This window comes from Medicago truncatula, chromosome 1, assembly GCF_003473485.1.
Source record: "Medicago truncatula cultivar Jemalong A17 chromosome 1, MtrunA17r5.0-ANR, whole genome shotgun sequence".
In the NCBI taxonomy this organism is placed as follows: domain Eukaryota; kingdom Viridiplantae; phylum Streptophyta; class Magnoliopsida; order Fabales; family Fabaceae; genus Medicago; species Medicago truncatula.
The window spans coordinates 56,664,220-56,688,560 of record NC_053042.1 but is presented as its reverse complement, the minus strand read 5'-3'; the positions used below and the strand labels follow the sequence as shown (position 1 = coordinate 56,688,560).

Here is a 24,341-nt window from a genome sequence, read left to right as displayed (position 1 = left end):
GCTCATTTTAGTAATTCTAAGGGCTTGCCTATCTCACTTTGTGGGATCATGAATTTTAGATTATGGAGCTTCTGAACATGTAGTTGGTAATTCCTCGCTTATCTCTAATTTGTCACCTCTTAAAATACCTTGCAATATTACCCTTGCAGTTGGTAATTCCTCTCTTATCTCTAACTTATCACCTCTTAAAATACCTCACAATATTACCCTTGCTAATGGTTCTCATGCACAAAGTATTGGTCAAGCTTCACCTCTGCCATCTTTATCCTTGAATTATGTGTTATTTATTTGTACCTGGTTGTCCTTTTAATTTGATTTCAATAAGTAAACTTACTCGTTCTCTCAATTATACCATAACATTTTCTTCCAACTCTTTCTTTATACAGGGCCTGAGTACGGGAAAGACAATTGGAACATGATCTGAATAACAAGGTTTATACTACCTTCAACAATCATCCATCCACCATTTATGGTGTTTTTGCATCTCTGATATCATTCATTGTCGTTTGGGTTATCCAAATTTAGAGGAGTTAAAAGTATCGGTTCCTCATCTTTTATATTTGAATTCATTAGATTGTGAGTCATGTCAAAGCATCTTTTCCAAGTAGTGCCACAAAAGATACATGTCAGCCTTTGATATTGTTGGTTATGATGTTTGGCTCCTAGTCGGGTGTCATCTACTTCAGGATACAGATATTATGTCACTTTCATTGACGATTTCTCTAGATGAACCTAAATCTTTGTATTGCATGATCATTCACAATTATTGGGTGTCTTTTAGATGTTCTGTTCAGAGAGATAAATAAGCAATTTTGAAAAATATGGTTTATGATAGAATATTATGGTGTAATTTGATCCTTGTAGCCAACCCCACTTGGTGGGATAACGATTGGTTGTTGTATTAAAAAAGATTAACATATGTGACGAATTGATATCAAAATGACTTGTTTGTCATGCCAAGAAGAGATGCCATAATCCAACCACCAAAAGAAGAAAAAAGTGAGGCTAAACCAGACAGTAGCTTACCATATTTTGTGGCTAAACCCCAATAACGAGCTAGCCAACACCTCTTAAGAACAACTTCCTCCTAATAAGAAGATAGTTTATATAGTAAGAATTCCAAATAACTTACGAATTTCACTGGATTCCAGAAACTGTAGAAGTACCTACCATTTCTTTCTGAGTTAATATCATTCTCTGTGTCATTGATCGCAGAGTTTTCACTTCGGATTCAACCCCATTCAGCTGTCTCACTGTGGCTTCAGTCTCTACTTTTGCATTCTATTTGAGGAGATGGTTAAAACATAAATGGTAGAATGTATTGAGGATGTTTTAGAAAAATTGACATAATCACCTCAACTTCAGCCTGTAGAGATGTGATTTCCTTATCAACTCCATCCTTCGAGTCCCTGGAACTTTTAAGTGTGGCCTACGAAATATAAAACTGTATTAATAAGGGACTGAATAAGAAATAATAGCACGTTCTTTTATTTTGCTGAAAAATAGCTCCATCGAGAAATTCTTAGGTGCAAACGAACATAACACGTCATAGTTTAGAAACAACCAATCAAATTTTTTTGTTCAATTTAATAAAATAAAAACTAAAATAAAATAGACATGTTCTCTCTATTCTTCTCTCACCGTCTCTCTCCCGAAACAAAAACACAGCAACAATGTTGTTTTAAAATTCTTCCTTCTTTTCTCTAAATTACATCATGTGTTTGTTGCTTCTTCCTCGGACAATATCCTTTTTAACTTTCTTATTTAAACAAATCCAATTCTTATCCACATCCAAAATGTTTTCCAATAGCCCATCACTTTTCATTCTTCTCCATTCAATCTCCCGCATGAAGGCCATTGATGTTGGGTCTCTTCTTCTGCACCTACACTTGTGTTGTGTGCATCCTTCATAAGGGTTTCCTAATTTCTTTGGTTTTTGTATTTAATCAAATACATGTACATTTGGTATGTAGAATTGATCATAGAGAAAGACACATTGAAAGAGAAAAGTAAAAACTTTGAAAGAAAACGTGCCAATTTTAATTTTAGTTTTTATTTAATTAAATTCAATAAAAATTTCTGATTAGTTGTTTCTAAATATAACGTGTTATGTTCGTTTGCATCTAAGAATTTCTCTAGCTCCATCTCCATTTACTGAATAGCATATTTTAACTACCCCATAGTGTTAGTAATAGGTCTCCTATCACAAGGACTTGTGTTAGATTGAAGCATAGAAATCATTTATTGTTGGGGCAAAAGTTATGTAATATTAGTAGGCAATTAATTTTATTATTATAAAATGTTTGTTGGAATATATATATTGTTTTCTTTTATTATTAATGGTTGTTTATTTTTCATTATGTCACTCCTTAATTAAGAAGTTGAATAGTTGTATTCTCTCCTCTAAAAGGAGCACCATTCTTATTGAATAAAATACTCTAAAGAATATAGAGTAATTTCTACATGGCATCAGAGCCCCAGATTTTAGGGGTTTGCTTCCGCATAAACCCTAGCCGCCATCACTACATCATCTTTTGTTTTTTCTGGTTTTTAATATCCAGCAACACTGTTCACTGTCGCCGAACTGTTCATGCGAGGTACTATTCACGTGATATTGTTCATCCATGCGGTACGGTTCATGTGCACTATTCATCGGGAAAAAAAAAACTCTGTTTGAGTCGGATCAAAAAGTGAAAATAAAAAAATAAATAAAAAGGATGAATAAATCTAAGACTAGAAGAGAGAAGGCGCGACAAAGGGTGTTGGGTAAGACAATTTTCAACTCATCAACTGAAGATCGTGCACTCCAAGATAGTTCTGATCAAGGGCAGCAGTCTTCCTCAAACTCACTTTCGTCCACCAATGAACAACTGTACAATCTTCTTGAGTCTCAAACTACTTCCCGTATGTTTTCTTTCGGTTCCATTGCCAAAAAGGTAATTTCTTAGAGTCAGCCTTTCTTACTGTCAAACCAAGTCGTACTTGGATTGTTGATTCAAGTGCTTCTGATCATATGACAGGAGAGTCTAGTATGTTTTCTTCATATAGTCCTTGTGTAGGTAATTTAAAAATTAAGATTGTTGATGGTTCTCTTTCGGACGTGGCAGGAAAAGGTTCAATCATTATTTCTCCATTATTAACTCTTCAGGATGTTTTACATGTCCCCAATCGTGTAACCTATTGTCTGTCAGTAAATTAACCCGAGATAAAAGGTGTCAAACTCATTTTTTTTATACTCACCGTTTGTTTCAGGATTCAGTCTCGGGAAAGAAAATTGGCAGTGCTAAGCAAAATGGAGGACTCTGCTACCTTGAAGACGAACTTCAAACTAGACACCAACTTGGACAAATAAGTTCTTTCTCTGAATCCTTTTTTGTTTCAAATAATAAGGATGATGTTATATTGTGGCATTTAAGATTGGGCCACCCAAGTTTCAAACATTTAAAAACTGTATTTCCGAAATTGTTTGTTGATCAGGATTTTTCTTCTTTCCAATGTGAAATTTGTGAACTTGCAAAACGTCATCGAAATTCTCTTTATTCTCTATAAACCTTCAAAACCTTTTTCTACTAATCATAGTGATGTTTAGGATTATTTTTTTATCCAACAAAAGATGGTTTATCACCTTTCCTGATGATCTAGACTTTGTTGGGTATATTTTTATTAAAAGAAAAATCGGAGGTGGGACAAATTGTCAAGAATTTTATTAAACTGGTGCAGACTCAGTTTAATTCCATTATACAAGTTTTTAGAACTAATCAATGAAATTGAATATTTTAACACAGTTTTGGGAAGAAGAAAAAAAAAGTGAAATGGGATAGTTCATCAAAGTACATGTGTTAACTCACCCCAATAAAATGGAATTGCATAGAGGAAAAATAGGCACCTTCTTGAAGTGGCTAGAGCCTTACTTTTTTCCACTAAAGTTTCAAAATACTTATGGGGTGACCGCAACACTTTTAATAAATCGTATGTCATCCCGTGTTTTAAACCTTAAGACTCCTCTCGAAACATATTTAAAATTCTTTCCAATTGCCTCTATTTCAGCCGATTTGCCTCTAAAAATATTTGAATGCATTGCATTTGTCCATGAACACAAACAAATAGGAAAACTTGAATCTCGTGCTATTAAATGTGTCTTTGTTGGATTTTCCTCCACTCAAAAGGGATATAAATGTTTTAATCTCAATTCTAAACGGTTGTTGGTAACTATGGATGTTACTTTTTTTGAAAATAAACCTTTTTTTGAGAGCAATCATCTTCAAGGGGGAAAATCAAATGAAGATTCATATTTTTTTTGAGAATTTAATTCTTTCTGAAAATATGTGTTTATACCACAAAGTTCTAGGTTGTTTGCACCAAAGAAAATGTCCCAATTAATGTATGTGAACCTACTCCTTTCATGAGTGAGGATGTCACAAAATCAGGGGCAACAAACCAAAATTCTAATAATGAATCTTTTGAACCTAAGCATAATCAAGAATTAAGTCAAATGTCACTACATGAACATCCTTATAAAAAAACAGAAAGAAAGTTTGGAGAAGGTGAAGGAACTTGGAAAGGAATAATTTATGGAAGAAGGAACCATGGTAAGGTAGTAGAAGACTTGATTCCGCAGCACAGTCATGAATCTAAACCGAGGGAGAATCAACCTACAAAAACAGATAAAGGTAAAGGTAAAATTCTTTCTGATTTTCATGATCCTATTCTTGATGTTCCAATAGCTCATAGAAAACCAGTTAGAGCTTGCACCAAGCACCCCATATCTAGGTTCGTATCATATTCAAATACATCCTCCTCTTTTTTCTGCATTTACCTCTCACTTGTCTTGTATAGAAATTCCAAAGAATGTACTGGAAGCTCTAAATGTTCCAAAGTGGAAGGAAGTTGTGTCTTAGGAGATGAGAACACTTGAGAAGAATAACACTTGGAATGCTATGACTTTACCAACTGGAAAGAGAACTGTGAGTTGTAAGTGGGTGTTCACAGTAAAATATAACTCTGACGGTTCAGTAGAAAGATATAAGGCAATGCTGGTTGCTAAAGGGTTTACTTACTCAGACATATGGCATGGACTACTTGGCCTCTACAACAATTAGATGTAAAAAATGCATTTCTCAATGGTGATTTAGATGAAGTGTACATGGACGGCCCTCCACGCTTTGAAGAAAAATTTGGGTCAAAGGTGTGCAAATTGAATACATCTCTATGCTTTAAAGCAGTCTCCAAGAGCTTGGTTCGAAAAGTATACTCGACCAGTAAAGAAACAAGGATACACTCAAGGGGAATCAGATCACACATTATTCATAAAGTATAATTCTAGTGGAAAAATTACTATTCTAATTGTTTATGTTGATGACATAGTTCTTACTGGAGATGATGTGACAGAAATGGAAAGACTAAAGAGAAACCTCGCAGTAGAGTTTGAAATCAAAGACTCGGGATCTCTAAAGTACTTCCTTGGCATGGAAGTAGCTAGATCAAAGAAAGGAATAGCGGTGTCCCAACGAAAGTATGTTCTTGATCTCTTACAATAAACAAGGATGTAGACCTGTTGATACTCCCATAGACCCAGATGTAAAACTTTCGGAAAAAGGGGACACACCTATTGATAAAGGAAGATACCAAAGGTTAGTTGGGAAATTGATTTATTTGGCACATACTCGGCCTGACATTGCTTTCCCCAATAGTGTTAGTCAATTTATGCATGCCCCATATGAAGAACACCTTGACGCCGTCTATAGAATTCTGAGATATTTGAAGGCTGCCCCCAGAAAAGGCCTATTCTTTGGAAAAATTGGTGATAAGAATGTGGCTATTTTTACTGATGCCGATTGGGCAGGATCCATTACAGATAGAAAGTCGACTTCAGGTTATTGTACCTACGTGAGGGGAAACTTGGTAACATCGAGAAGCAAGAAGCAAAGTGTAGTTGCAAGAAGCAGTGCATAGGCTGAGTTTAGAGCAATGGCCCAAGGAATTTGCGAGGGTCTTTGGATCCATCGAGTTCTAAAGGAACTAAAGATAACGGTAGAACTTCCATTAAAACTATATTGTGACAACAGGGCCGCAATAAATATAGCCTATAATCTAGTTTAACATGATCGAACAAAACATATTGAAATCGATCGTCACTTTATAAAAGAGAAAATAGATTATGGAATACTTTGTCTACCTTTTGTGCCTTCAAATCAGCAAACAACATATATTTTAACCAAGAGCTTAGCAAGGACAAGTTTTGAGCATGTCATAAGCAAGTTGGGCATGATTGATATCTATGCACCAACTTGAGGGAGGTGTTGAAATATATATTGTTTTCTTTTATTATTATTCTATTTTAATGGTTATTTATTTTTCATTATGTCACTCCTTAAATTAAGGAGTTGATTAGTTGTATTCTCTCCTATAAAAGGAGCACCATTCTTATTGAATAAAATACTCTGAAGAATATAGAGTAATTTCTACGATGTTGTGTGATTGGTAACTGCTACCGTAGAAAGTAAGAAATGTTGTAGGAAGTTAGAATAATAAATAAAGGCTGAAAGGGAAAAGGGAGGGCATTCGGTTATTTTTATGTTTGGTTAGTTGGGAGAGACTAGGCTCTCTAATTCCTAGAGGTTGGGTTATTGTATTTCTCTTTGTTCTTGTAAGCAACTCTGTATAATGTTATTCTCCGATTGTTGTTGATTATATTATAAGTGATATTCAGTAGATACTATCCCTCACCCGTAAATTATAGATCTATCACATCGCTTATATCATATACAGCAAAGTTATTTCCTTATTACCTCTCTTTGACGCAATGCTGCCTCCTTTCTGTAATGTAATAAGATTGGGTTCATAAATCTACCAAGTGAAGGAAAACCATATGCAACAGGTTTAACTTTAATTTACTGACCTGCTCAAGAGTTTAGCTTCCAAAGATGCTCCTTCTCCGAGGGAAGCAACCTACAAACTTGGATAAAAAGAAAAGATTAAAAACAGCATATGCAGACTTGAGAGAAAATTCACTGGTGCGCAACATACAAACAGCATAAGCAATTGGTTTGATTGACAACAATATGATGCATTTAAAATATTAAAAACAATATTATATTTTAAGGTGGGATGGATAATGTGGAAAAATTGGTGGATCAAATTAAAAATATTGCTTGGATATGGTTCTTGAGCAAATTGCAAGCAGTATTTTAATCAAACCCGTGCAACGCATGGGTTTTGCACGGGTTATATACCTAGTATATAAATATAACAATAAGAGAGCTGCAAAATCCTCCCAACAAAACTTCTGCCATGGAGCCTTTTGTTTTGCGTTGTTTGTTTGTTACTCAAAGGCCATAAAGCGTTTTGCAGTTAAATTATTGTAAGGAAAAAGGGAAAAAAAATTGTTCGGCAACTTATACTTCCAGTTACCAGTAAAATAGATAAAATAAAGGAATGAGGTGGCCAATTATGATTGAAGCGTCTTAAAAAGTTTTTTTTCCTCTTCATAAAAAAAAGTTTTTCTCTCTTAAAAAAAGGTTATTTTCCCTCTTTATTTTTTGTCACTAATATATAAAAAAAAAATATATGTTACCGAGATTTATAAAATGGTAACCATAAAATAATACGGGACCAATGTTTAAGATTAATAATTATAAAACAACAATATATCAAAATTTATGATTGATAAATATTTTTTAACTATAAAATAATATATCAAAATTTATGACTGATAAATATCAAAATTTATCCTAGAACCCTATCAATTAGGGTTTAGCTATTCATCGTAGCTAAAGACAAATTACAAAAAGAATTGAACATACCCTAAAGACTAAGGTTGAGGAGTGAGACTCCTCCCTTCGAGCTTCTAGCGTGTGCCTTCCTCTTAAACCGCTTCGTTCTGAGAGAATTTGTGAATGAAAATAGTTGTATTTATAAGCTGATTTTCAAGTTGATTTGGGCTGAAAATTGGGCCTTTTCACCAAACCAGCAACTAGAAAACATAAAAAAGCTGTTATTTTTCGGACGGCCATGATAACAGGAAAAAGCGCCGGTCATTACTTGCATTTATCTCCCATTACATGTGATCTTGAGTGTAGGCAAAGCCTATTTAGTATTTATTTAGTTTAATTAGTTTTATTGTGCTTAAGAATCTTTATTTTAGTTTTTGAAGTTTATTTGAGTTTTAGGAACCTTTTATGCTTTCTAGTGTTGGTTTGAATGACAGGTCGTGTGAAAATATTCAAAAATATATCGATTGGAAGCAAGCTAACAATGTAAGAAGTTGTAGTGCTGAAAAGATGTCTAGAGTTATAGCATTGAAGATCTCTCAGCACAAGTGTACGACCTTGGGTCCATTGTTTGCAAGTCTTAAAGACTAAGTTTACATGAGTTGGCTACAAAGAATGTAGTACAAAGAAGAAGGAATATGTTGATTACAAGAGATAAGGCTGACAACTCAGAGGAGAGAGTATTGAAGAATACATCCTGGTGATGCAGGAAGCTGCAACTTTACATCCTGGTCATTAGAGTAAATTGTTAATGGATTTCTGCAACGAACTCACCTTCATCCTCAAAGGATTGTAATTTCTCTTTTGTAGACTCTACTCTCTTAATGATATATTCAGTTATGTTTTTGTCTTTTATCTTCTCCATTTCTATTATTGTGTTTATGTTCATTATGAACTAACCAGTTTTATGGGTAAGTGATAATTATGTTTACAAGTTTAGTTTGTTGCAATCTTTGAAGCTTCTTTCAAATAAATTGTTTTAACTCAAAATCTTTGAAAGAAAAATTTAATCTCTTCTACTTTTAATATTATAGTTCTCTAAGACCGATAGGGTATGAGAATGAAACTTGTTTGTTTAATATGAGTTAATCCCTATGCATTGAAAGATGAGGAGATAAAGAGAAACTAATTTGCACTAGTAGTACACTTACAATTGTGTCATTATGCATCTATTAAATAGTGTAGATGTAGATAGTAGTTACAAATTGTACCAACACTATCTAAATGAAGAAGAAGAAAAATTAGCAAAAGGGATCATAGTTTTGACCCTCATTTCCTTAAGTTTGATATTAGTGACAACTAAGTGTCCCATTTTTTTTTATATTGATTAATGAGAAATGATTTTTCTATTTTTTTATATTAATCAAATGCAAATATTTATCTTTTACCTTTTTATATATGAATGTTGAACATGTTTATCGTGTTCTTTTATGTATTTATTAGTAATTAATAAATACATTAATTTCATCTAATTATTTTGCGACAAACATTTGTCATGTGTATGATTTTTATAATGAACTATAATTAATTTACTTAATTTTTTAAAAAAGATATAAAAATACTAAATTTAATTAATTAGTGACCAATATTGTATCTCTTGCATGAGAGATAGACTTAATGTAATAAAAAAAAAAGTAGAGAAAAATGACTTATGTATAAAAAGAAACTGATAAATGCATGCCAAAAATGTAACTAAGGTGGTATGGTATTTATCTCCACTCAACTCACACACACACATATATATAAAGTGTGATGACATATTCTCATCTCATGAAAATAAAAGGAAATAAGTGATGAGTTTCATGTCCTCCTTCGAGGCATGGACGTAACATTTCCAACAAAAAAATCGTCAATCAATGTCTCAATGTCGTCGGGATGATACTTTATGTACTTGTCAATATGTCTTCCTGTTTCTAGATGATGTTTAAATCTTCCCATAAAGGAGCGATACGCAGGTATGACCAAGGCAGATATTGAAACTCTTAACTCTGATTGAAGTTGTTCATCGCTCACCATCCAACTACTTTGCGTCTTGTGGATATCTTCAAACATGGAATTGAAACACTTAAACCTCTCTCTCAAAACCTGCTTAGAGACCTTGTTCCCTTGTTGATGAAGGCCATCTGGGTTAAGGCACTGCAACACCTTAGTCCAAGTCTCTCTCTGATAACTCTTATGGTGGAACTTCAAACTTGTTTGCCTCCTCCTACACCAGTTATCACCCATGGACTCATGAAGATCAACACACCCTTTAATCTTTTGCACTATGTATCTCCCATTGTTCATTAGAAAAACACATCGTAAAGCCATATCCCTATATAACTTGGACTTCCTTTCGGTATTTTCATCTAAAAGGTCCATAATTGTCATCAATTGAACTACAAAAGGTGATTTGTTAGGCTCTCCATCTAAATTTTGATCCCTTGTTTTATCGTTGTTTTCTTCGTTTTGAATATCTGCGGTGGATGTGGATGTACCCTTATTATTATTACTATCATCAACATAATGGTGTCCTATAGTAGCAAGATAATCATCTGAACAATATTGGTAAAACACTTGCTCCAACGTCACTTTGTATTCACATGCATATTTAAGATAATTCATGACATAACGAGTCAATGGATGAACCGCTCCATATGGGACGGGAATCCTTTCATTATCACCCTTGATGGAGTTTTCCAAATCATAAAACATCGAAACGACAGCCTTTATTATTCCATGCTTTGTCATAGTCATCTCGTATGCCAAATCCTTGGCACATTGCTCTAAACCATCACCATTAATGAGTGTAATGACAGGTTCCACGTCATCCCTCAAGGTCTCATACATATCTAGGAATTTGAACAATTTCTCTGATGATGGCTTGGTTAAAACCACTGCTTGAGCAAAATTGAGAAAATTGATGATGACAGCTCGTGCAAGATCACCAAACATGCCATGAGATATAGAGGGTTGATTTGGGAATATTGAATTGTATAATTTTCGTTCAATGTTGAAGAGGACGGTAGTGCAATGCCGAAATGCTTTGTTCCATGTCAAAATTTCTCCTTCTAGTGATTCCCATTGCATTTTATAAACATCCCCCATCCTTACACATGTGTATCCTAATTTTTGCATTACATTTTTAAAAGCATTTCGCCTAAAATTAGTAATGGTCATGCAACACTCTGTATGATAGCCGGCGTTAATCATAACGGTGGCAATTTTGTTCATGACAAAAATTTCTTCTGTTGAGAAAGTCGGCAATAAGTTTCCATCTTTGTCATCCTCGTCAACTAGGTTGTTGGACCTTAAAGATTCCCTCTCGTCTTGCAAATCAAATTGAAGTTGAAGGGAACCAAAGGACGAAGATTTCACGGGTGGTGGCGTTGGTCTGAAAGTTTTTGATTTGGGGTGATGTAGAATAGCACAAAGGTCATTCTCTAAAATAATCATTACTTTTTCTAGGACAGAGCTTGTTTTATCTAAGAAGAAACCACTTAAACTCATGGTGGTAGACAACTTGAGGATTCGATCCACTGCATCTAGAAATAAATTGTCGTCATTTAGATCTTGCCCAAACCTGCTTCTTCTACCTCTACGCCCTCTATTGTATTTATCCATCATAGATTCTAACGATTTATGCAACACAACCACGCAATTGGGAATTTCTTCCCTCGAAATTGAATTTGTAGTTTTTGTGTTGTTGAGGAAACAATCTACATCTTCCAAAACATGTGGGAGAGGGATCAAATCATCTAATTGCTTGTGGAGATTGTCCTTTTCTTCTTCCCATTGTTGACTCCCAATGTCAACAATATCACCGCTTCTTGATGAGAAGCTCCACAACTTGTCCATCGATCGCTACCAAACCCAACGTCTAGGTAATTACTAATAATTTTGTTCCTCCACGAGCGTATTGATATTTATTATCACCAAAGAAATAATTATATATTTGAGTATTGCATGAAAATAACATGATCAGTGTTAATATGAAAAATTTGTTTTCATTTTACTCACCTCTCCAAATTCTAATTTAAGATTGCTTGCTTGTCTGCAGCCAGACAATTTAAATGTTGGATTGGATTGGATTGATTGTTCATCCAATTGATGTCGCTTAATTATTTTTCCCTCAAATTTTTTGTTCATATTTTTCTTTCTATTTTATCTCACTCTCCAGCTATTTAGGTGGAAAGTTGGCTCGCAAGATGTTTTGACCGATGACTCAAATGTGAAGGCATTCCGATGTTTGTGCATTATCCATGTCCATCATTTTACATCTTAATAAGGGAGGCTCTTACTTTTAGATTGAGTTATAATATTCTAACAATCAATTTTTGACAACTTTCACACTGTATGTACAAAGTTATAAAATATTATTATTTCTTTCTATTTTGTTTCATTTCGATTTCCATTTTCTTTCTATAAGAAAAATTTCAATTTCTCTCTCCAGGTAAACAATTTTCCCTTTTCCCATCAATCAACTCTTTCCTCTCTTTTCCCTAAAAAAAATAAAATAAAAAATTCCTCTCATTCAACCCCTCTAGAAAGTTTACTAATCATCTACTCTATTCGCCTACCATATTCATGTAGTGATGTTAACCTGTTGAAGATGTTCAAGTATAACTTTGATGGAAGAGATTATTATTGTATATGGATCTATGTCTATTCTAATTTTATGACTTTTTCGTATATTCAGAGATGGGATTTATTCGGCAAAAAAAAAGATATGATTTGAAAGTTTCTTTTGATGATGACATTGGCTGGGAAAAAAATCATAATCTCAATTTCCCTTTAAGAATGAATGGTTGTTATCGAGATGGATATGGTTTTTTGCTAAAAAAAATAAAATAAAATTACCTGTTATTTTATATGTGGGTGACATAATCAACGAAGGATCTAATTAGGGTAATTTGTACATATTTGGTGATCACCCATTATTAAAAGTTTATGGATAGTTCAAACAAATTGGATGTTTGTGATGGTTTTGATGGTGAAGTTAATGGAGTTGATATATAGTTTTAGTGGTGAAGAAGGAAGTTGGGAGCCTTCAACAAGAATGTTTTTTCTTTTATGGATAATGTGAAACCATTTTTGTGAAAAATATGCTTCTATGAAGGGTTTTGGATGGAAGATTAGAAACATCAAAGAAAGGAGGGGATGGGAAGATAAATCACTAAATGTTGTCATGCTCTAAAGAAGGATATCATGTGGATTGAAGACGCTTCCAACTAAAGCAAATAAATTGTCCAACAAAGATAATTGCTAAGTTGGCAAGAGATGGATTGTGACAAGTTAAAAAGTCTAAACCTAACCACTCTAACATAGTTATCGCCACTAAGTCAAAGAGAAAATTATTTGTAGTTGAAAAAGTTATGTAGAGATGCAGGAAGCATACCAATAAAGTGGGTGACAAGTTGACAACTAAAGCACATGTTTATTCTCATAATATATGCGTTAATGCTAAGTATTAACCAATCTATGGCCATGAGTATCACAAACTGCAGGCCAATCTATTAGAGTAGAACAAAAAGTGCAGCATTACCACAATGTTTACAAAATTATATCCATACTGGCAACAACATCACACAATAAGCTCTAAACTACAACACAAATATATCTCTCTATTTGATGCTACATTGTACATCTCGTAATACAAACCAGCAAAACATCTTAAAGTTTGTTTTTACCAATTTTTCGATATCATCTATTTAACTCCCTTCTTGCCTTCTTGAAGCCTGTCTGTCATGTCAACGACCAGTCATTATGAAATTATGAACAAAGGAGATAATTAAACGAATTTTTGGGTTTGTTTTTGTTTTTTTCTCAGATTTCGTTTGTGTTACTTTTAATTTGGTCTCTCTGCTACATCATTCATCGCCCAAATCAATTGCTACTTCATATGTTAATGAAAGTTTTTAACGTCAAACACTAAGCTGAAAACGGAGGTACACATCCAGTGATCATTTTGTATTTTATCTTGAGTCATGTACCATTGTGACAACGAGGTGCAAAGTGAAGGACCAAAGTAACCATTTATCATTTAAAAAATATGAAGTTATGATTGTGTTGTTTCAAATATATTCGAAATAATATAATTTTTTTGAACAAACGAAATAATATAAAATTAAATATGTGTCGCGTTAAGGAGTTAAACAAGTACTTTACTTCCAATTGCTAGTCATATAGACAATTTGATAAATATGGCTCGTAATGATAAAACGACATCAACGACTCAAGCTTTTTTCAAGTTTAGTTCAAAATACTTCTCACGCGTCAATGTCAGGTATGATCCGGTTAGATGACAGCGACCACAACACGATCGCGTCAAATGTAATGTCGATGCATCATTTTATGAACAACTAAATATAACATATATTGTGATATGTATTAGAGATGACGGAGGCACATTTGTGTTGGCCAATACTTTACCTATCACATCAATGAAAGTTTATTTTTTTATTTTTTTTTGGATTGAATCGTCCCTATAAAAATCTCAAATTTTGTTTTTACGTTCTCTGAAAAATTTAGAGTAAGTTTTGTTTTTAGGCTGTTTTCTATAGATGTCATATCATCATGGACAAATGTGACTGTTTTCTATTAATGGTCGTGTGGAAGGTGTTCAAATGTTGACATGTCTTTATTTTTTTGTGAGGATCGATGAGAGAACTTAGATTAAATCTTAAAATGTATTATTAACTAGTATGTAGAATTGTGTCAAACACGAGCAAGAATTCTGGTTTAATATTTTTTTATTATTTAAAATTAAGTAAATTATAAATAATTTTTATTTTTTCCTTAAAAAAATATTTATTTTTTATAGCGGTCCAATGTCATATATCGTGAACATGTTTTTTGGTCAAACTATTGAATATTTTTTTGTCAAACTATTGAATATTAACAGTCACACAAATATATTAAATTGAATTTTTTTGTAGTTAGACTATACTAATTTAACTTTTTTTTTTGAAAAATTTGATTTAACATTTATGAATCTTTATTAAGAGTAATGAAATCTTTTGGTGTCATAACTAAAATAAAACAAATATTTGGATTATAATATGATTATTAATTAATTTATTCTCTTATTAAATTATATATCTTATTATATGATATTATCAGATTAGATATCTTAAGTATTGGTGGTGGACTCCAATCGAATAATAGGATTTTTATTTTTTAATTGAAAAAATAAAAATGATGAGATGGAGCAAATTTTTATTGTCCTTATTGATTGATATATCTGTTGTATTTGCTTCTCGTGATGATTGGTCAAGTAATAAAATTGTTGTATTTTTCGATACATCATTATGGATCACTACTATCACTATTTGATGGGTTAATATTATAGGCGATGAAATAACTCAATTAATAACTCATTATATAAACTTAAGTTCCACCGAAGGTTAAGAATTTAATTTGGCGTATGTGTCGAGGATGTTTATCGACCCGTGTCCGTCTGTTAGATAAAGGTGTAGTTTGTCCCACTAACTGTGCTAGCTGTGACTCTTCTTATGAGGATCTTTTGCATGTTTTTTTCAACTGCTTGAAGCGACGACTTTGACTCTTCTTGTCCCACTAACTGTGCTACCACTTTGCTTGAAGCGACGACTTTGAAGATTGACTGTTCCACATGCATGAGAGAGCCGTATACCAGAACATCTACCGACCTAAGTGTTAATCTAAATATATATATAAATACTTATGTCCATCTAAATATATATATATATATAAAAAAAAAACATTCCTAATGAAATAGTGATTTTAAGAGAAAAAAGCAATAGTCAATATTATTTTAATTTATTCTTAAAAAAAAGATTAAAAATAGTGTTTTCAAACGATTTTAAGTGTTTTTAGAAAGCATCCTAGCAGGTAGACCCAGTAAAAACAAAAAAAGATTTAAAAGAGTAATTTAAAAAAGTGTGTGTGTTAATTGATGACGGAATATTTTGGGGGTTTCTATCGATGGAGTTAAAAAGAGAAAGCCGCGTGGTAAGTGTGATCACTACAAGATCATTCCCTTTCTCGCTCGCTCGCTCCCTGCTGTCAGTCTAATCAAAGTCTTTGCTAGTTGTTTGTAATAATCCCAAAAGCTTAAGCTTAGGTTACTCTGTTTTTGTTTGTTCGGCCACCACCAAGGCTTTTTAATTTTGATTTGTTAATATATTTATTTATTTATGATTTTTGATATTGATAATTAGAGAATCAATCAATCAATCGAATCTACCTATCTATTTGTAGAATTGGGAGATGAGCCTGCCCTTGAATTGATTGAATGGGTTGTTTTTCGTGTTTCGATTCCAAGGAGGATGAGAAGTTGAATCCTAATCAGCATCAACATCAGGAAACCCATCATCATCATCACGATCATAATAATATTTCTAGATTGCCCTCTTCCGGACCCTCTGGTCAGTTTTTATTCCTTTATATTATATTCATGATGATCTATCTGTATGTATGTATGTATGTATGTTTCTCATTCTGATCTGATGATTGATTATGTTATTCCAATCCAATCCAATTCTTTCTTTCTTTACAAATAAATAGATAAATATATTTATCTAGGAAATCAGATCCATCTTAGTTTAAGTTAAAAGTTGAAGTTGACTTCACATGACCATGAGTCAGTTAATAATTATGCCTTTTCCTCCAATTCAGGAGGAGTGGAGAAGCTGCGGTCAACAAGTAATGGATCTTCCAAAAGGGAATTGCAATTGCAATTGCAATTACCTGCTGCTCTCAAAGACGGACCACCTGGCCAAATTGCCGCTCAAACTTTTACTTTCCGTGAACTTGCCGCTGCTACCAAAAACTTCAGGCCTCAGTCCTTTTTAGGGGAAGGTGGTTTCGGAAGGGTCTACAAGGGACGCCTCGAAACCACGGGTCAGGTATTATATCCTTCTATGCTTCCATCCTTCTTTCAACTTTCTTATCCTACAATTACAAACCATTCTCATTATCTTATCTTATCTTATCCTATTACAGGCTGTTGCTGTTAAACAGTTGGACAGAAACGGTCTCCAGGGTAATCGGGAGTTCCTTGTCGAGGTTCTCATGCTCAGTCTTCTACACAGCCCTAACCTTGTCAGTCTCATTGGATACTGTGCCGATGGCGACCAACGCCTCCTAGTTTATGAATTTATGCCATTGGGATCGTTGGAAGACCATCTTCACGGTATCTAGTTAATATTTTCCATGCTGCTCCTTTCTAATGTATATGACTATAGTTGATTGTCACATAGAAGCTGGCAGTAGGATAGCATGATCATGAATTGAAATTGTAGTTTGTTTAGCAAATCATCCGACACATTGATTAGTATGATTTATTGTGGCATCCCTCAAAAAAGTGTCAGCAACAATAAGAGTCAGCTATAAAATGAAAATAATTGAAATTAGTTTAAGCCTTTATACAACTTGGTAACTTTTCTTGTTTAGTAATCTCTCTCCCTCCCTCCTATTTAAGTTTGTGGAGAGGTAGAGATGCGTACGTGTACAGCCTCTCCGCTCGGGGGTAAGACTGCATACATCTACCCTCCTCAGACCCCTGATGGGAGTCTCGTGCATTAGGCTGCCTTTTTTTATTTATTGAGGTAGAGGGGATCGTTGAGGCTTAGCTTTTGGATTGGAGCCAGGCTTTTTGACAGAGAAAACTACATGTTAGTTCGTTCTGAATAAAGTAGAATGCCTTAAGACTCCTTCCAAAATTTCATATATTACAAATAAATAAATTAACGGAATGTTTTAAACAATAAGTGTTTTCAGAATTATGATTTAAACATGTGAAAATAATGATAATGAGATAAGAATTTCAAATTCAGAAGTACAAGCTTGAAGGTACTTTATTAATTGTTTTAGCCTTCTTCTCAAAGTACAAGCTTGACCGTGAGCGTGCGTGTATAGACCTGGTCCGAAAACCTTGATAGCAATTCCTACAACGACGGTACTTTATTAATTGTTTTAGCTTTCTTATATGGAAATATATTTACTAGAGATGTTTGCAAGAATGAATAAGAGTTGAAGTGACTTAAATGATTTAGAATGAATGACTTGTTTATTACACAATGATGTATACAAGCTTATATACAAGAGAGAATCTCTCAATAAAGCAAAATAAGAAAACTAAATCAACCATAATAAATAGAGAATAATCAACAACCCCCCCTCAAGCTGGAGCATATATATCATATGCATCCAGCTTGTTACATATTCAATCAATCTGAGGTCCTTGTAGAGGTTTGGTGAAGATATCGGCTAGTTGATCATTGGAGCTTATTGAAGAGGTTTTAATGATGTCGGAAAGGATCTTCTCTCTGATAAAGTGGCAATCAACTTCTATGTGTTTAGTCCTCTCATGAAAAATGGGATTTGACGAAAGATGCAACGTCGATTGATTATCACATTTAAGTTCCATATGGCCCAATTCACAAAATTTTAACTCTTCTAACAAATGCTTCAACCATAAAAGTTCACAAGTATCATGTGCCACAGCACTACAATTTGCTTTTTACTTTCCCATGAAATTAAGTTTCCTCCCATTAAAACACAATAACCTGAACTAGATATTCTATCATTAACATCACCTGCTCAATCTGCATCTGAATATCCAACAATATTGTTATGGCCTCTGTCTGAATAAATAAGTCCTTTTCCAGGTGACCCTTTAATATACCTCAAGATTCGAACTACAACAGTCGAATGGCTATCACAAGGTGAGTTCAGAAATTGACTTACAACACTAACAACAAACAAAGTATCTGGTCTAGTCGCAGTGAGATAATTCAGCTTCCCAACTAACCTCATCTGCCTGGGTTAGAATACAACTCTACTTGATTCAGTAAAAGCTTCACATTGGGGTCCATAGGAGTATCAACTGGTTTACATTTACAATCAAGCATCCTTGTCTCTTCCAAAATATTTTCTCTGAGAAGTAACAATGCCTTCTTGGGACTGAGCTACTTCAATCTCAATAAAATAACGCAATTGACCTAAATCTTTTGTTTGAAAGTGGCTGAATAAATGCTGCTTTAGGTCTTTAATGCGTTCTTGATCATTACCGGTAATAACAATATCATCTACATATACAACCAAATAGATGACTTTGTTCAAAGATGAATGTTTAAAGAATACATAATGATATGTTTCACTACGAATCATGGCAAACTGTTGAATAACCTTGCTGAATTTTCTGAACCAAGCCCGAGGTGATTGTTTTAAACCATACAATGATTTTTGTAACATGCAAACAAGGCCATACTCCCCCGAGCAATAAAGCCGGTGGTTGCTCCATATAAATCTCATCTTGTAAGTCACCATGCATGAATGCATTTTTAATATTAAGTTGATACAAAGGCCAATGTTTCACAACAACCATTGACAAGAAAAGACGAACAAAGGCCATTTTAGCAACTGGAGAAAAGGTGTCAATGTAGTCAAGGCCATAAATTTGAGTGTATCTTTTTGCTACTAATCGAGCTTTCAAACAGTCTACCTGTCCATCAGGGCCTACTTTATAGCAAAGACCCATCGACAACCAACTTCAGATTTTCCATGAGGAAGTGGAACAAGCTTCCATGCACTACTAGACTCCAATGCATTCATTTCAGCAATCAATGCTTGCCGCCATCCTGGATGAGCCAATGCTTCCTTGACGGTCTTAGGAATAGAGATAGTAGACACAAAAACATGATGCAATGGAGACAAGCAATGATAACTCAAAAAATTATATATAGGATGCAGATTAGAAGTAGACCGATTAGCTTTACGAAGAGCAATAGGTAAGTCGATTGAAGGATTAGGTGGGTCAACAACGGGAGAAAGGATTGGAACAGAACCTGAATCATCAGAAATAGTAGGGGTAGTTTCTTGAACAATATTGTCAAAATCGGTAGGAGCACTCTCTGGAGCTGCAACATGTCGACGTCCATAAGTAACACCATAAGATGGAACTCAGGACGACTCTGTGGCTATGGAGGTCGCTAAGTATGGACAAATGGTTCAAATCAAGGAATTGGTAACATTTGAGAGTTAGAATTTGATGTAGTTGGTGTTGTAAAGGAAGGTGTATCCTCAAAGAAAGAACGTCTGCAAACCTCTTGAGCAGCCATCATATACAAACTAAATAACGGACCAAACAAACCGTAGAGTGTTCAACAATAGCGATGAATGTGCAAATATACACAGTAGACAAATGTTCACGATCACAAAAAACTCCAAAACTTTTCTCAAACGTTGTCTAGCATTGCAGAAACAGTCAACCAACTGAAAGTTTCAATGCTAAGAAACAGAAACTATGAGAACCCGACACAGCTGAAGCGAAAAACTACTGAAACGCTCCCCAAACATGAGACCTAATAACTGGAAGTCTGGAAGGGATACCAAAAGAATCAGGACCAAAAACCGAGCGTGTTGGAAAAATCGCCGTAGAAAACGGACCATCAGAGGGCGGCGCATGGCCCACACACGCGCGTAAGGTGGACCATTGTTGGCGGCGCATGAGAAATAATACGGCTGCACGGTTACTGGAGATGGCAGATCGGAGGGCTCTGATCACGATGGTGGAGCGTGTGTCACCGTCAAGGCTCCGGTGATGGAACCCTAAAATCGAAAATAAAGCCAGAACCGAACCATATTGCTCTGGTACCAACTTAGAAGTCGTGGTTGGGCCTAACACAACCGCCGTAGAAAACGGACCATCAGAGGGCGGTGAATGGCACACACACGCTCGTAAGGTGGACTATTGTTGGCGGCGCATGAGAAATAATACGGCTGCACGGTTACTAGAGATGGCAGATCGGAGGGCTCTGATTACGATGATGGAGCGCGTGTTACCGGCAAGGCTTCGGTGATGGAACCCTAAAATCGAAAATAGAGCCAAAACCGAACCATCTAGTACCAACATAGAAATCATGGTTGGACCTAACACAACCCCATAAAACCGGCTTTTGAGGTGAGGATTGCCCTCACTTATAAACACATTGTCAGACCATCTCCTATCCGATGTGGGACACTTAACACACCCCCTCACGACTAGCACTATTGAGCTTGTTTCGTGTACATAACTGGTGGGTGGCCCGATAGCGGAAACCTGATAGCAGGTGGCCCAATGGATCTTGAAGAGGCTCTGATACCAACTTAAATGATTCAGAATGAATGACATGTTTATTACAATGATGTATACAAACTTATGTACAAGAGAAAATCTCTCAATAAAGCAAAATAAGCAAACTAAATCAACCATAATAAATAAAGAATAATCAACAAAGTGAAACGCCTCTTAAAAAAAATAAGAGTTGAAATGAAATGCATTCCCATTGTAAGATCTGGAACCTGAACATCAATTGAATTTCTTGGTTGATAGAATATAAAAGTGAGGTCATTAGTCCCCGTGAGCATAGCTCAGTTGGCAAGGACATGCATTGTTATATGCAGGGGCCGGGGTTCGAACCCCGGACGCCCCACTTATTCACGTTGGAAAAGGTGAAAAAAGTGAGGTCATTATTGTGTTATCAAGTCTTGTAATTGCAAGATCTAGGTGTCATAAAGTATCAGATTTTGTCACTAATGACTAATGAAATTTTCACAAATCTATGCCATAGATTCTACAAGAAGGATGGATAAATGCATCTTGAACTGCTTAAGGGATGCATGTTAGCTCCTTCAAGAGATAATAGAAAGAATAATTTTCACACTAGAAAGTTTATATGTATGATCAACTCGAAAAGGTTTCCTGAGAAGCTTGATCAACTTGGTGTGCGGAATAGCCTTCCTTTTAGATTCCGAATTACAGAAAAGGAATACCATACATTTGATAATCATTGTATTGTCTGCTAGAGGTGTTTTGGTTTATCCTTTACTGTTTTTGTCTTCTGATGATTGGGAAGTGTCCCTAAATTTGGGAAGAATAGAGGATAAATGCTGTTTGTACATCACTGCATTCTTAAAACATAACACATTTAACTTCTTTTATTGACAAGAACATAATGCATTTAACTTGATAAAAACTTGTGTTAACTCATTGTTTATCGACTCATGCAGATCTCCCTGCGGATAAGGAACCATTAGATTGGAACACTAGAATGAAAATAGCTGCTGGTGCCGCAAAAGGATTGGAATACCTACATGACAAGGCAAATCCTCCAGTAATTTACAGGGACTTCAAGTCATCTAATATATTACTTGATGAAGGTTATCATCCAAAGCTTTCTGACTTTGGTTTGGCTAAGCTTGGTCCTGTTGGGGACAAATCACATGTTTCCACTCGTGTCATGGGAACTTATGGTTACTGTGCTCCTGAATATGCTATGACTGGACAACTAACTGTAAAATCAGATGTATATAGTTTTGGTGTAGTCTTTTTGGAGCTAATTACTGGCCGTAAAGCCATTGACAGCACCCGCCCCCATGGAGAACAAAACCTTGTCACATGGGTAGTTCTATGATATTTTCCTGTCATTTTAAGTTAATTTATCTTGCATCAACTTATGATTGCATAACAGTGGAGTGATAATGGTGGTTTCATATTTTTGAGCAGGCACGGCCTTTGTTCAATGACCGTAGGAAGTTTTCAAAGTTGGCAGATCCACGGTTGCAGGGGCGGTATCCCATGCGAGGTCTTTACCAAGCTCTAGCTGTGGCATCAATGTGCATTCAAGAGCAGGCAGCTGCACGTCCTCTGATTGGGGATGTGGTGACAGCCCTCTCTTATCTTGCCAACCAGGCACATGATACCAACAATGCTAGTATTGGTAATAATAAGGGAACTGGTGATGAGAAAAGGAATAGAGATGATAAAGGTGGAAGAATATTAAAAAATGATGAAGGTGGAGGATCTGGACGCAGATGGGATTTGGAAGGATCTGAGAAAGATGACTCCCCACGTGAAACTGCAAGGATGTTAAACAGGGATCTTGATAGAGAACGTGCTGTGGCTGAAGCCAAGATGTGGGGAGAGAACTTAAGAGAAAAAAGACGACAGAGTGTGCAGGGCAGTTTTGATGCTTCTAATGCCTAGTTTACATTCTGCAAATCCGAGCACCGTCTTCTGTAATATCTTGATTGTGGCCATGCAAGGTGAATTTTTTTGGAATCTCATCTTTAGTAGAGCTGGTCTAGGACAAGCCTGAATGGTCATTTTGGCGTTGACCGGGCTCTAATTTGTTTGCAGTGGATGCAAGGAAACATTATGAACCTGGTACCAAATCTGTTACTTCAGCCTTTTATGCACTTCGTTTTCCTTAATGTATTTAATTTGCCTGGTGGTCATGGGCATACCGAAGTTGTACATTATTTGCTGGTATTAGGAGCACAAGGTTACAAAACTGGTGTTTTAAAAAAGATGCTCCCGTAAAAACTGCAAGAATAAAATACTTGTTCTAACTTCCTTGTTTTTAGGTTTTGCCCGAGCAATTACGAGAGATTCCAACAATATTCTGAGTAAGCTCTAGCAGTTTGCTATAATTCCGTTATCCAACTAACATTCAATTATTGGTAAAAAAAGAACTAACATACAGTTAGAGGTGGCAAAATTAATAATTTATCCATCATCTATCGTGTTCATCCATTTATTGTACGGATCGTTAGAAGTCCATTTGCTATACATACAAGTCTATTGGATTATAATTATTTATATAAAACAACAAAAAAAGGGATTGCTTTATCCCCCCCCCCCCCACATTCTATAAAAATTGATATGTTCGTAGTGGGCGATTCTACGAGAGTCAAATATAAAGAAAAACTAAAATATATATCTTTATGAATCTTATCTTGACGATGTTTATATGTTCGTAGTGGGCGATTCTACGAGAGTCAAATATAAAGAAAAACTAAAATATATATCTTTATGAATCTTATCTTGACGATGTTTAGTTACTATAGAGATTGAACGTATCGAAAAAACAAAAATAAATTTATCTGTCAAATTTTATTTTTTTCCTTTTTAATATCTATATCTATTAATCTTATATACATACATTTGAGAATAAAAAATCAAAATCAAATATGTAAGAAAAGTTACATGTGGATTTTTTTTTTTTTGACAAAAAAAGTTACATGTGGATGGCAAGGTAGAATCATAAACATTTAAACAATAGCGGCAGAAATTTTGAATAATGCAGGCACAATATATATATAATTTATAGCATTAAATATACATTTTATTTTATTTTTAAAAGCAAAAATATACATCACAATTGTATTGGAAATATTGCATTTCAATCTCAATAAAAACATTTTATTTTTGAAAGAAAAAATATTGCATGATTCACTAAAAAAAAAAAAAAATTCTCTCTAATAGATAAATAACTAACAACCATTTAACTATTAATCTCATATGATTTCGCAACTCATTCTTGATAATAGCAAAGTTTTTTCGACTATTATACTTGTCACTAGTAGTATCAAGAATGAGTCCAAAAGTAAATATTTCAACACATAATGATTCCTACTCCATCTAAGATGTCATCAAAGTTGAAAGTAAAAGTACAAATATCACTACACTATTGCATAACATATGAAAACTATCTAGGACAAAAAAAAATATAAAGGGAACTGTACAACCATTTTAATCTTCAACAAAACCAACGTAAGTTTATTATA

General features: G+C 34.6%; 2 protein-coding genes and 1 long non-coding RNA gene across 9 annotated transcripts; 1 reads left to right on the top strand and 2 right to left on the bottom strand.

The window, feature by feature from the left end:
- Nucleotides 1–977: 977 nt before the first annotated feature.
- LOC120577915 (uncharacterized) lies at nt 978–6,986 on the bottom strand. Its single transcript, XR_005643852.1, has 5 exons — nt 6,899–6,986; nt 6,789–6,816; nt 1,355–1,429; nt 1,171–1,281; nt 978–1,087 (listed from the first exon to the last, which is right to left on the bottom strand). It is a non-coding gene; the product is annotated as an uncharacterized lncRNA (long non-coding RNA).
- Nucleotides 6,987–9,569: 2,583 nt separating this feature from the next.
- On the bottom strand, nt 9,570–11,606 carry LOC25485763 (exocyst complex component EXO70B1). The gene has a single exon (XM_013615067.1). The coding sequence runs from the start codon at nt 11,604–11,606 to the stop codon at nt 9,570–9,572; it is 2,037 nt and encodes a 678-aa protein (XP_013470521.1).
- Nucleotides 11,607–15,615: 4,009 nt separating this feature from the next.
- Nucleotides 15,616–23,172, top strand: LOC25485762 (serine/threonine-protein kinase PBS1). 7 transcript variants are annotated; one of them, XR_005643928.1, is made up of 7 exons: nt 15,616–15,740; nt 15,990–16,156; nt 16,407–16,636; nt 16,734–16,923; nt 21,783–22,174; nt 22,279–22,817; nt 22,912–23,172. XR_005643928.1 is itself a non-coding variant. In XM_039830081.1 (6 exons), exons 2-6 carry the CDS (start codon nt 16,024–16,026, stop codon nt 22,756–22,758), a joined length of 1,422 nt encoding a protein of 473 aa, XP_039686015.1. In that variant the 5' UTR covers nt 15,616–15,740; nt 15,990–16,023; the 3' UTR covers nt 22,759–23,137. The 7 variants fall into 7 exon arrangements, 6 of the variants coding, with proteins under 6 accessions (XP_039686015.1, XP_024629188.1, XP_024629186.1 ...); XM_039830081.1 differs by having other exon boundaries at nt 16,410–16,636; nt 22,279–23,137; XM_024773420.2 differs by having other exon boundaries at nt 22,279–23,137.
- Nucleotides 23,173–24,341: the final 1,169 nt, after the last annotated feature.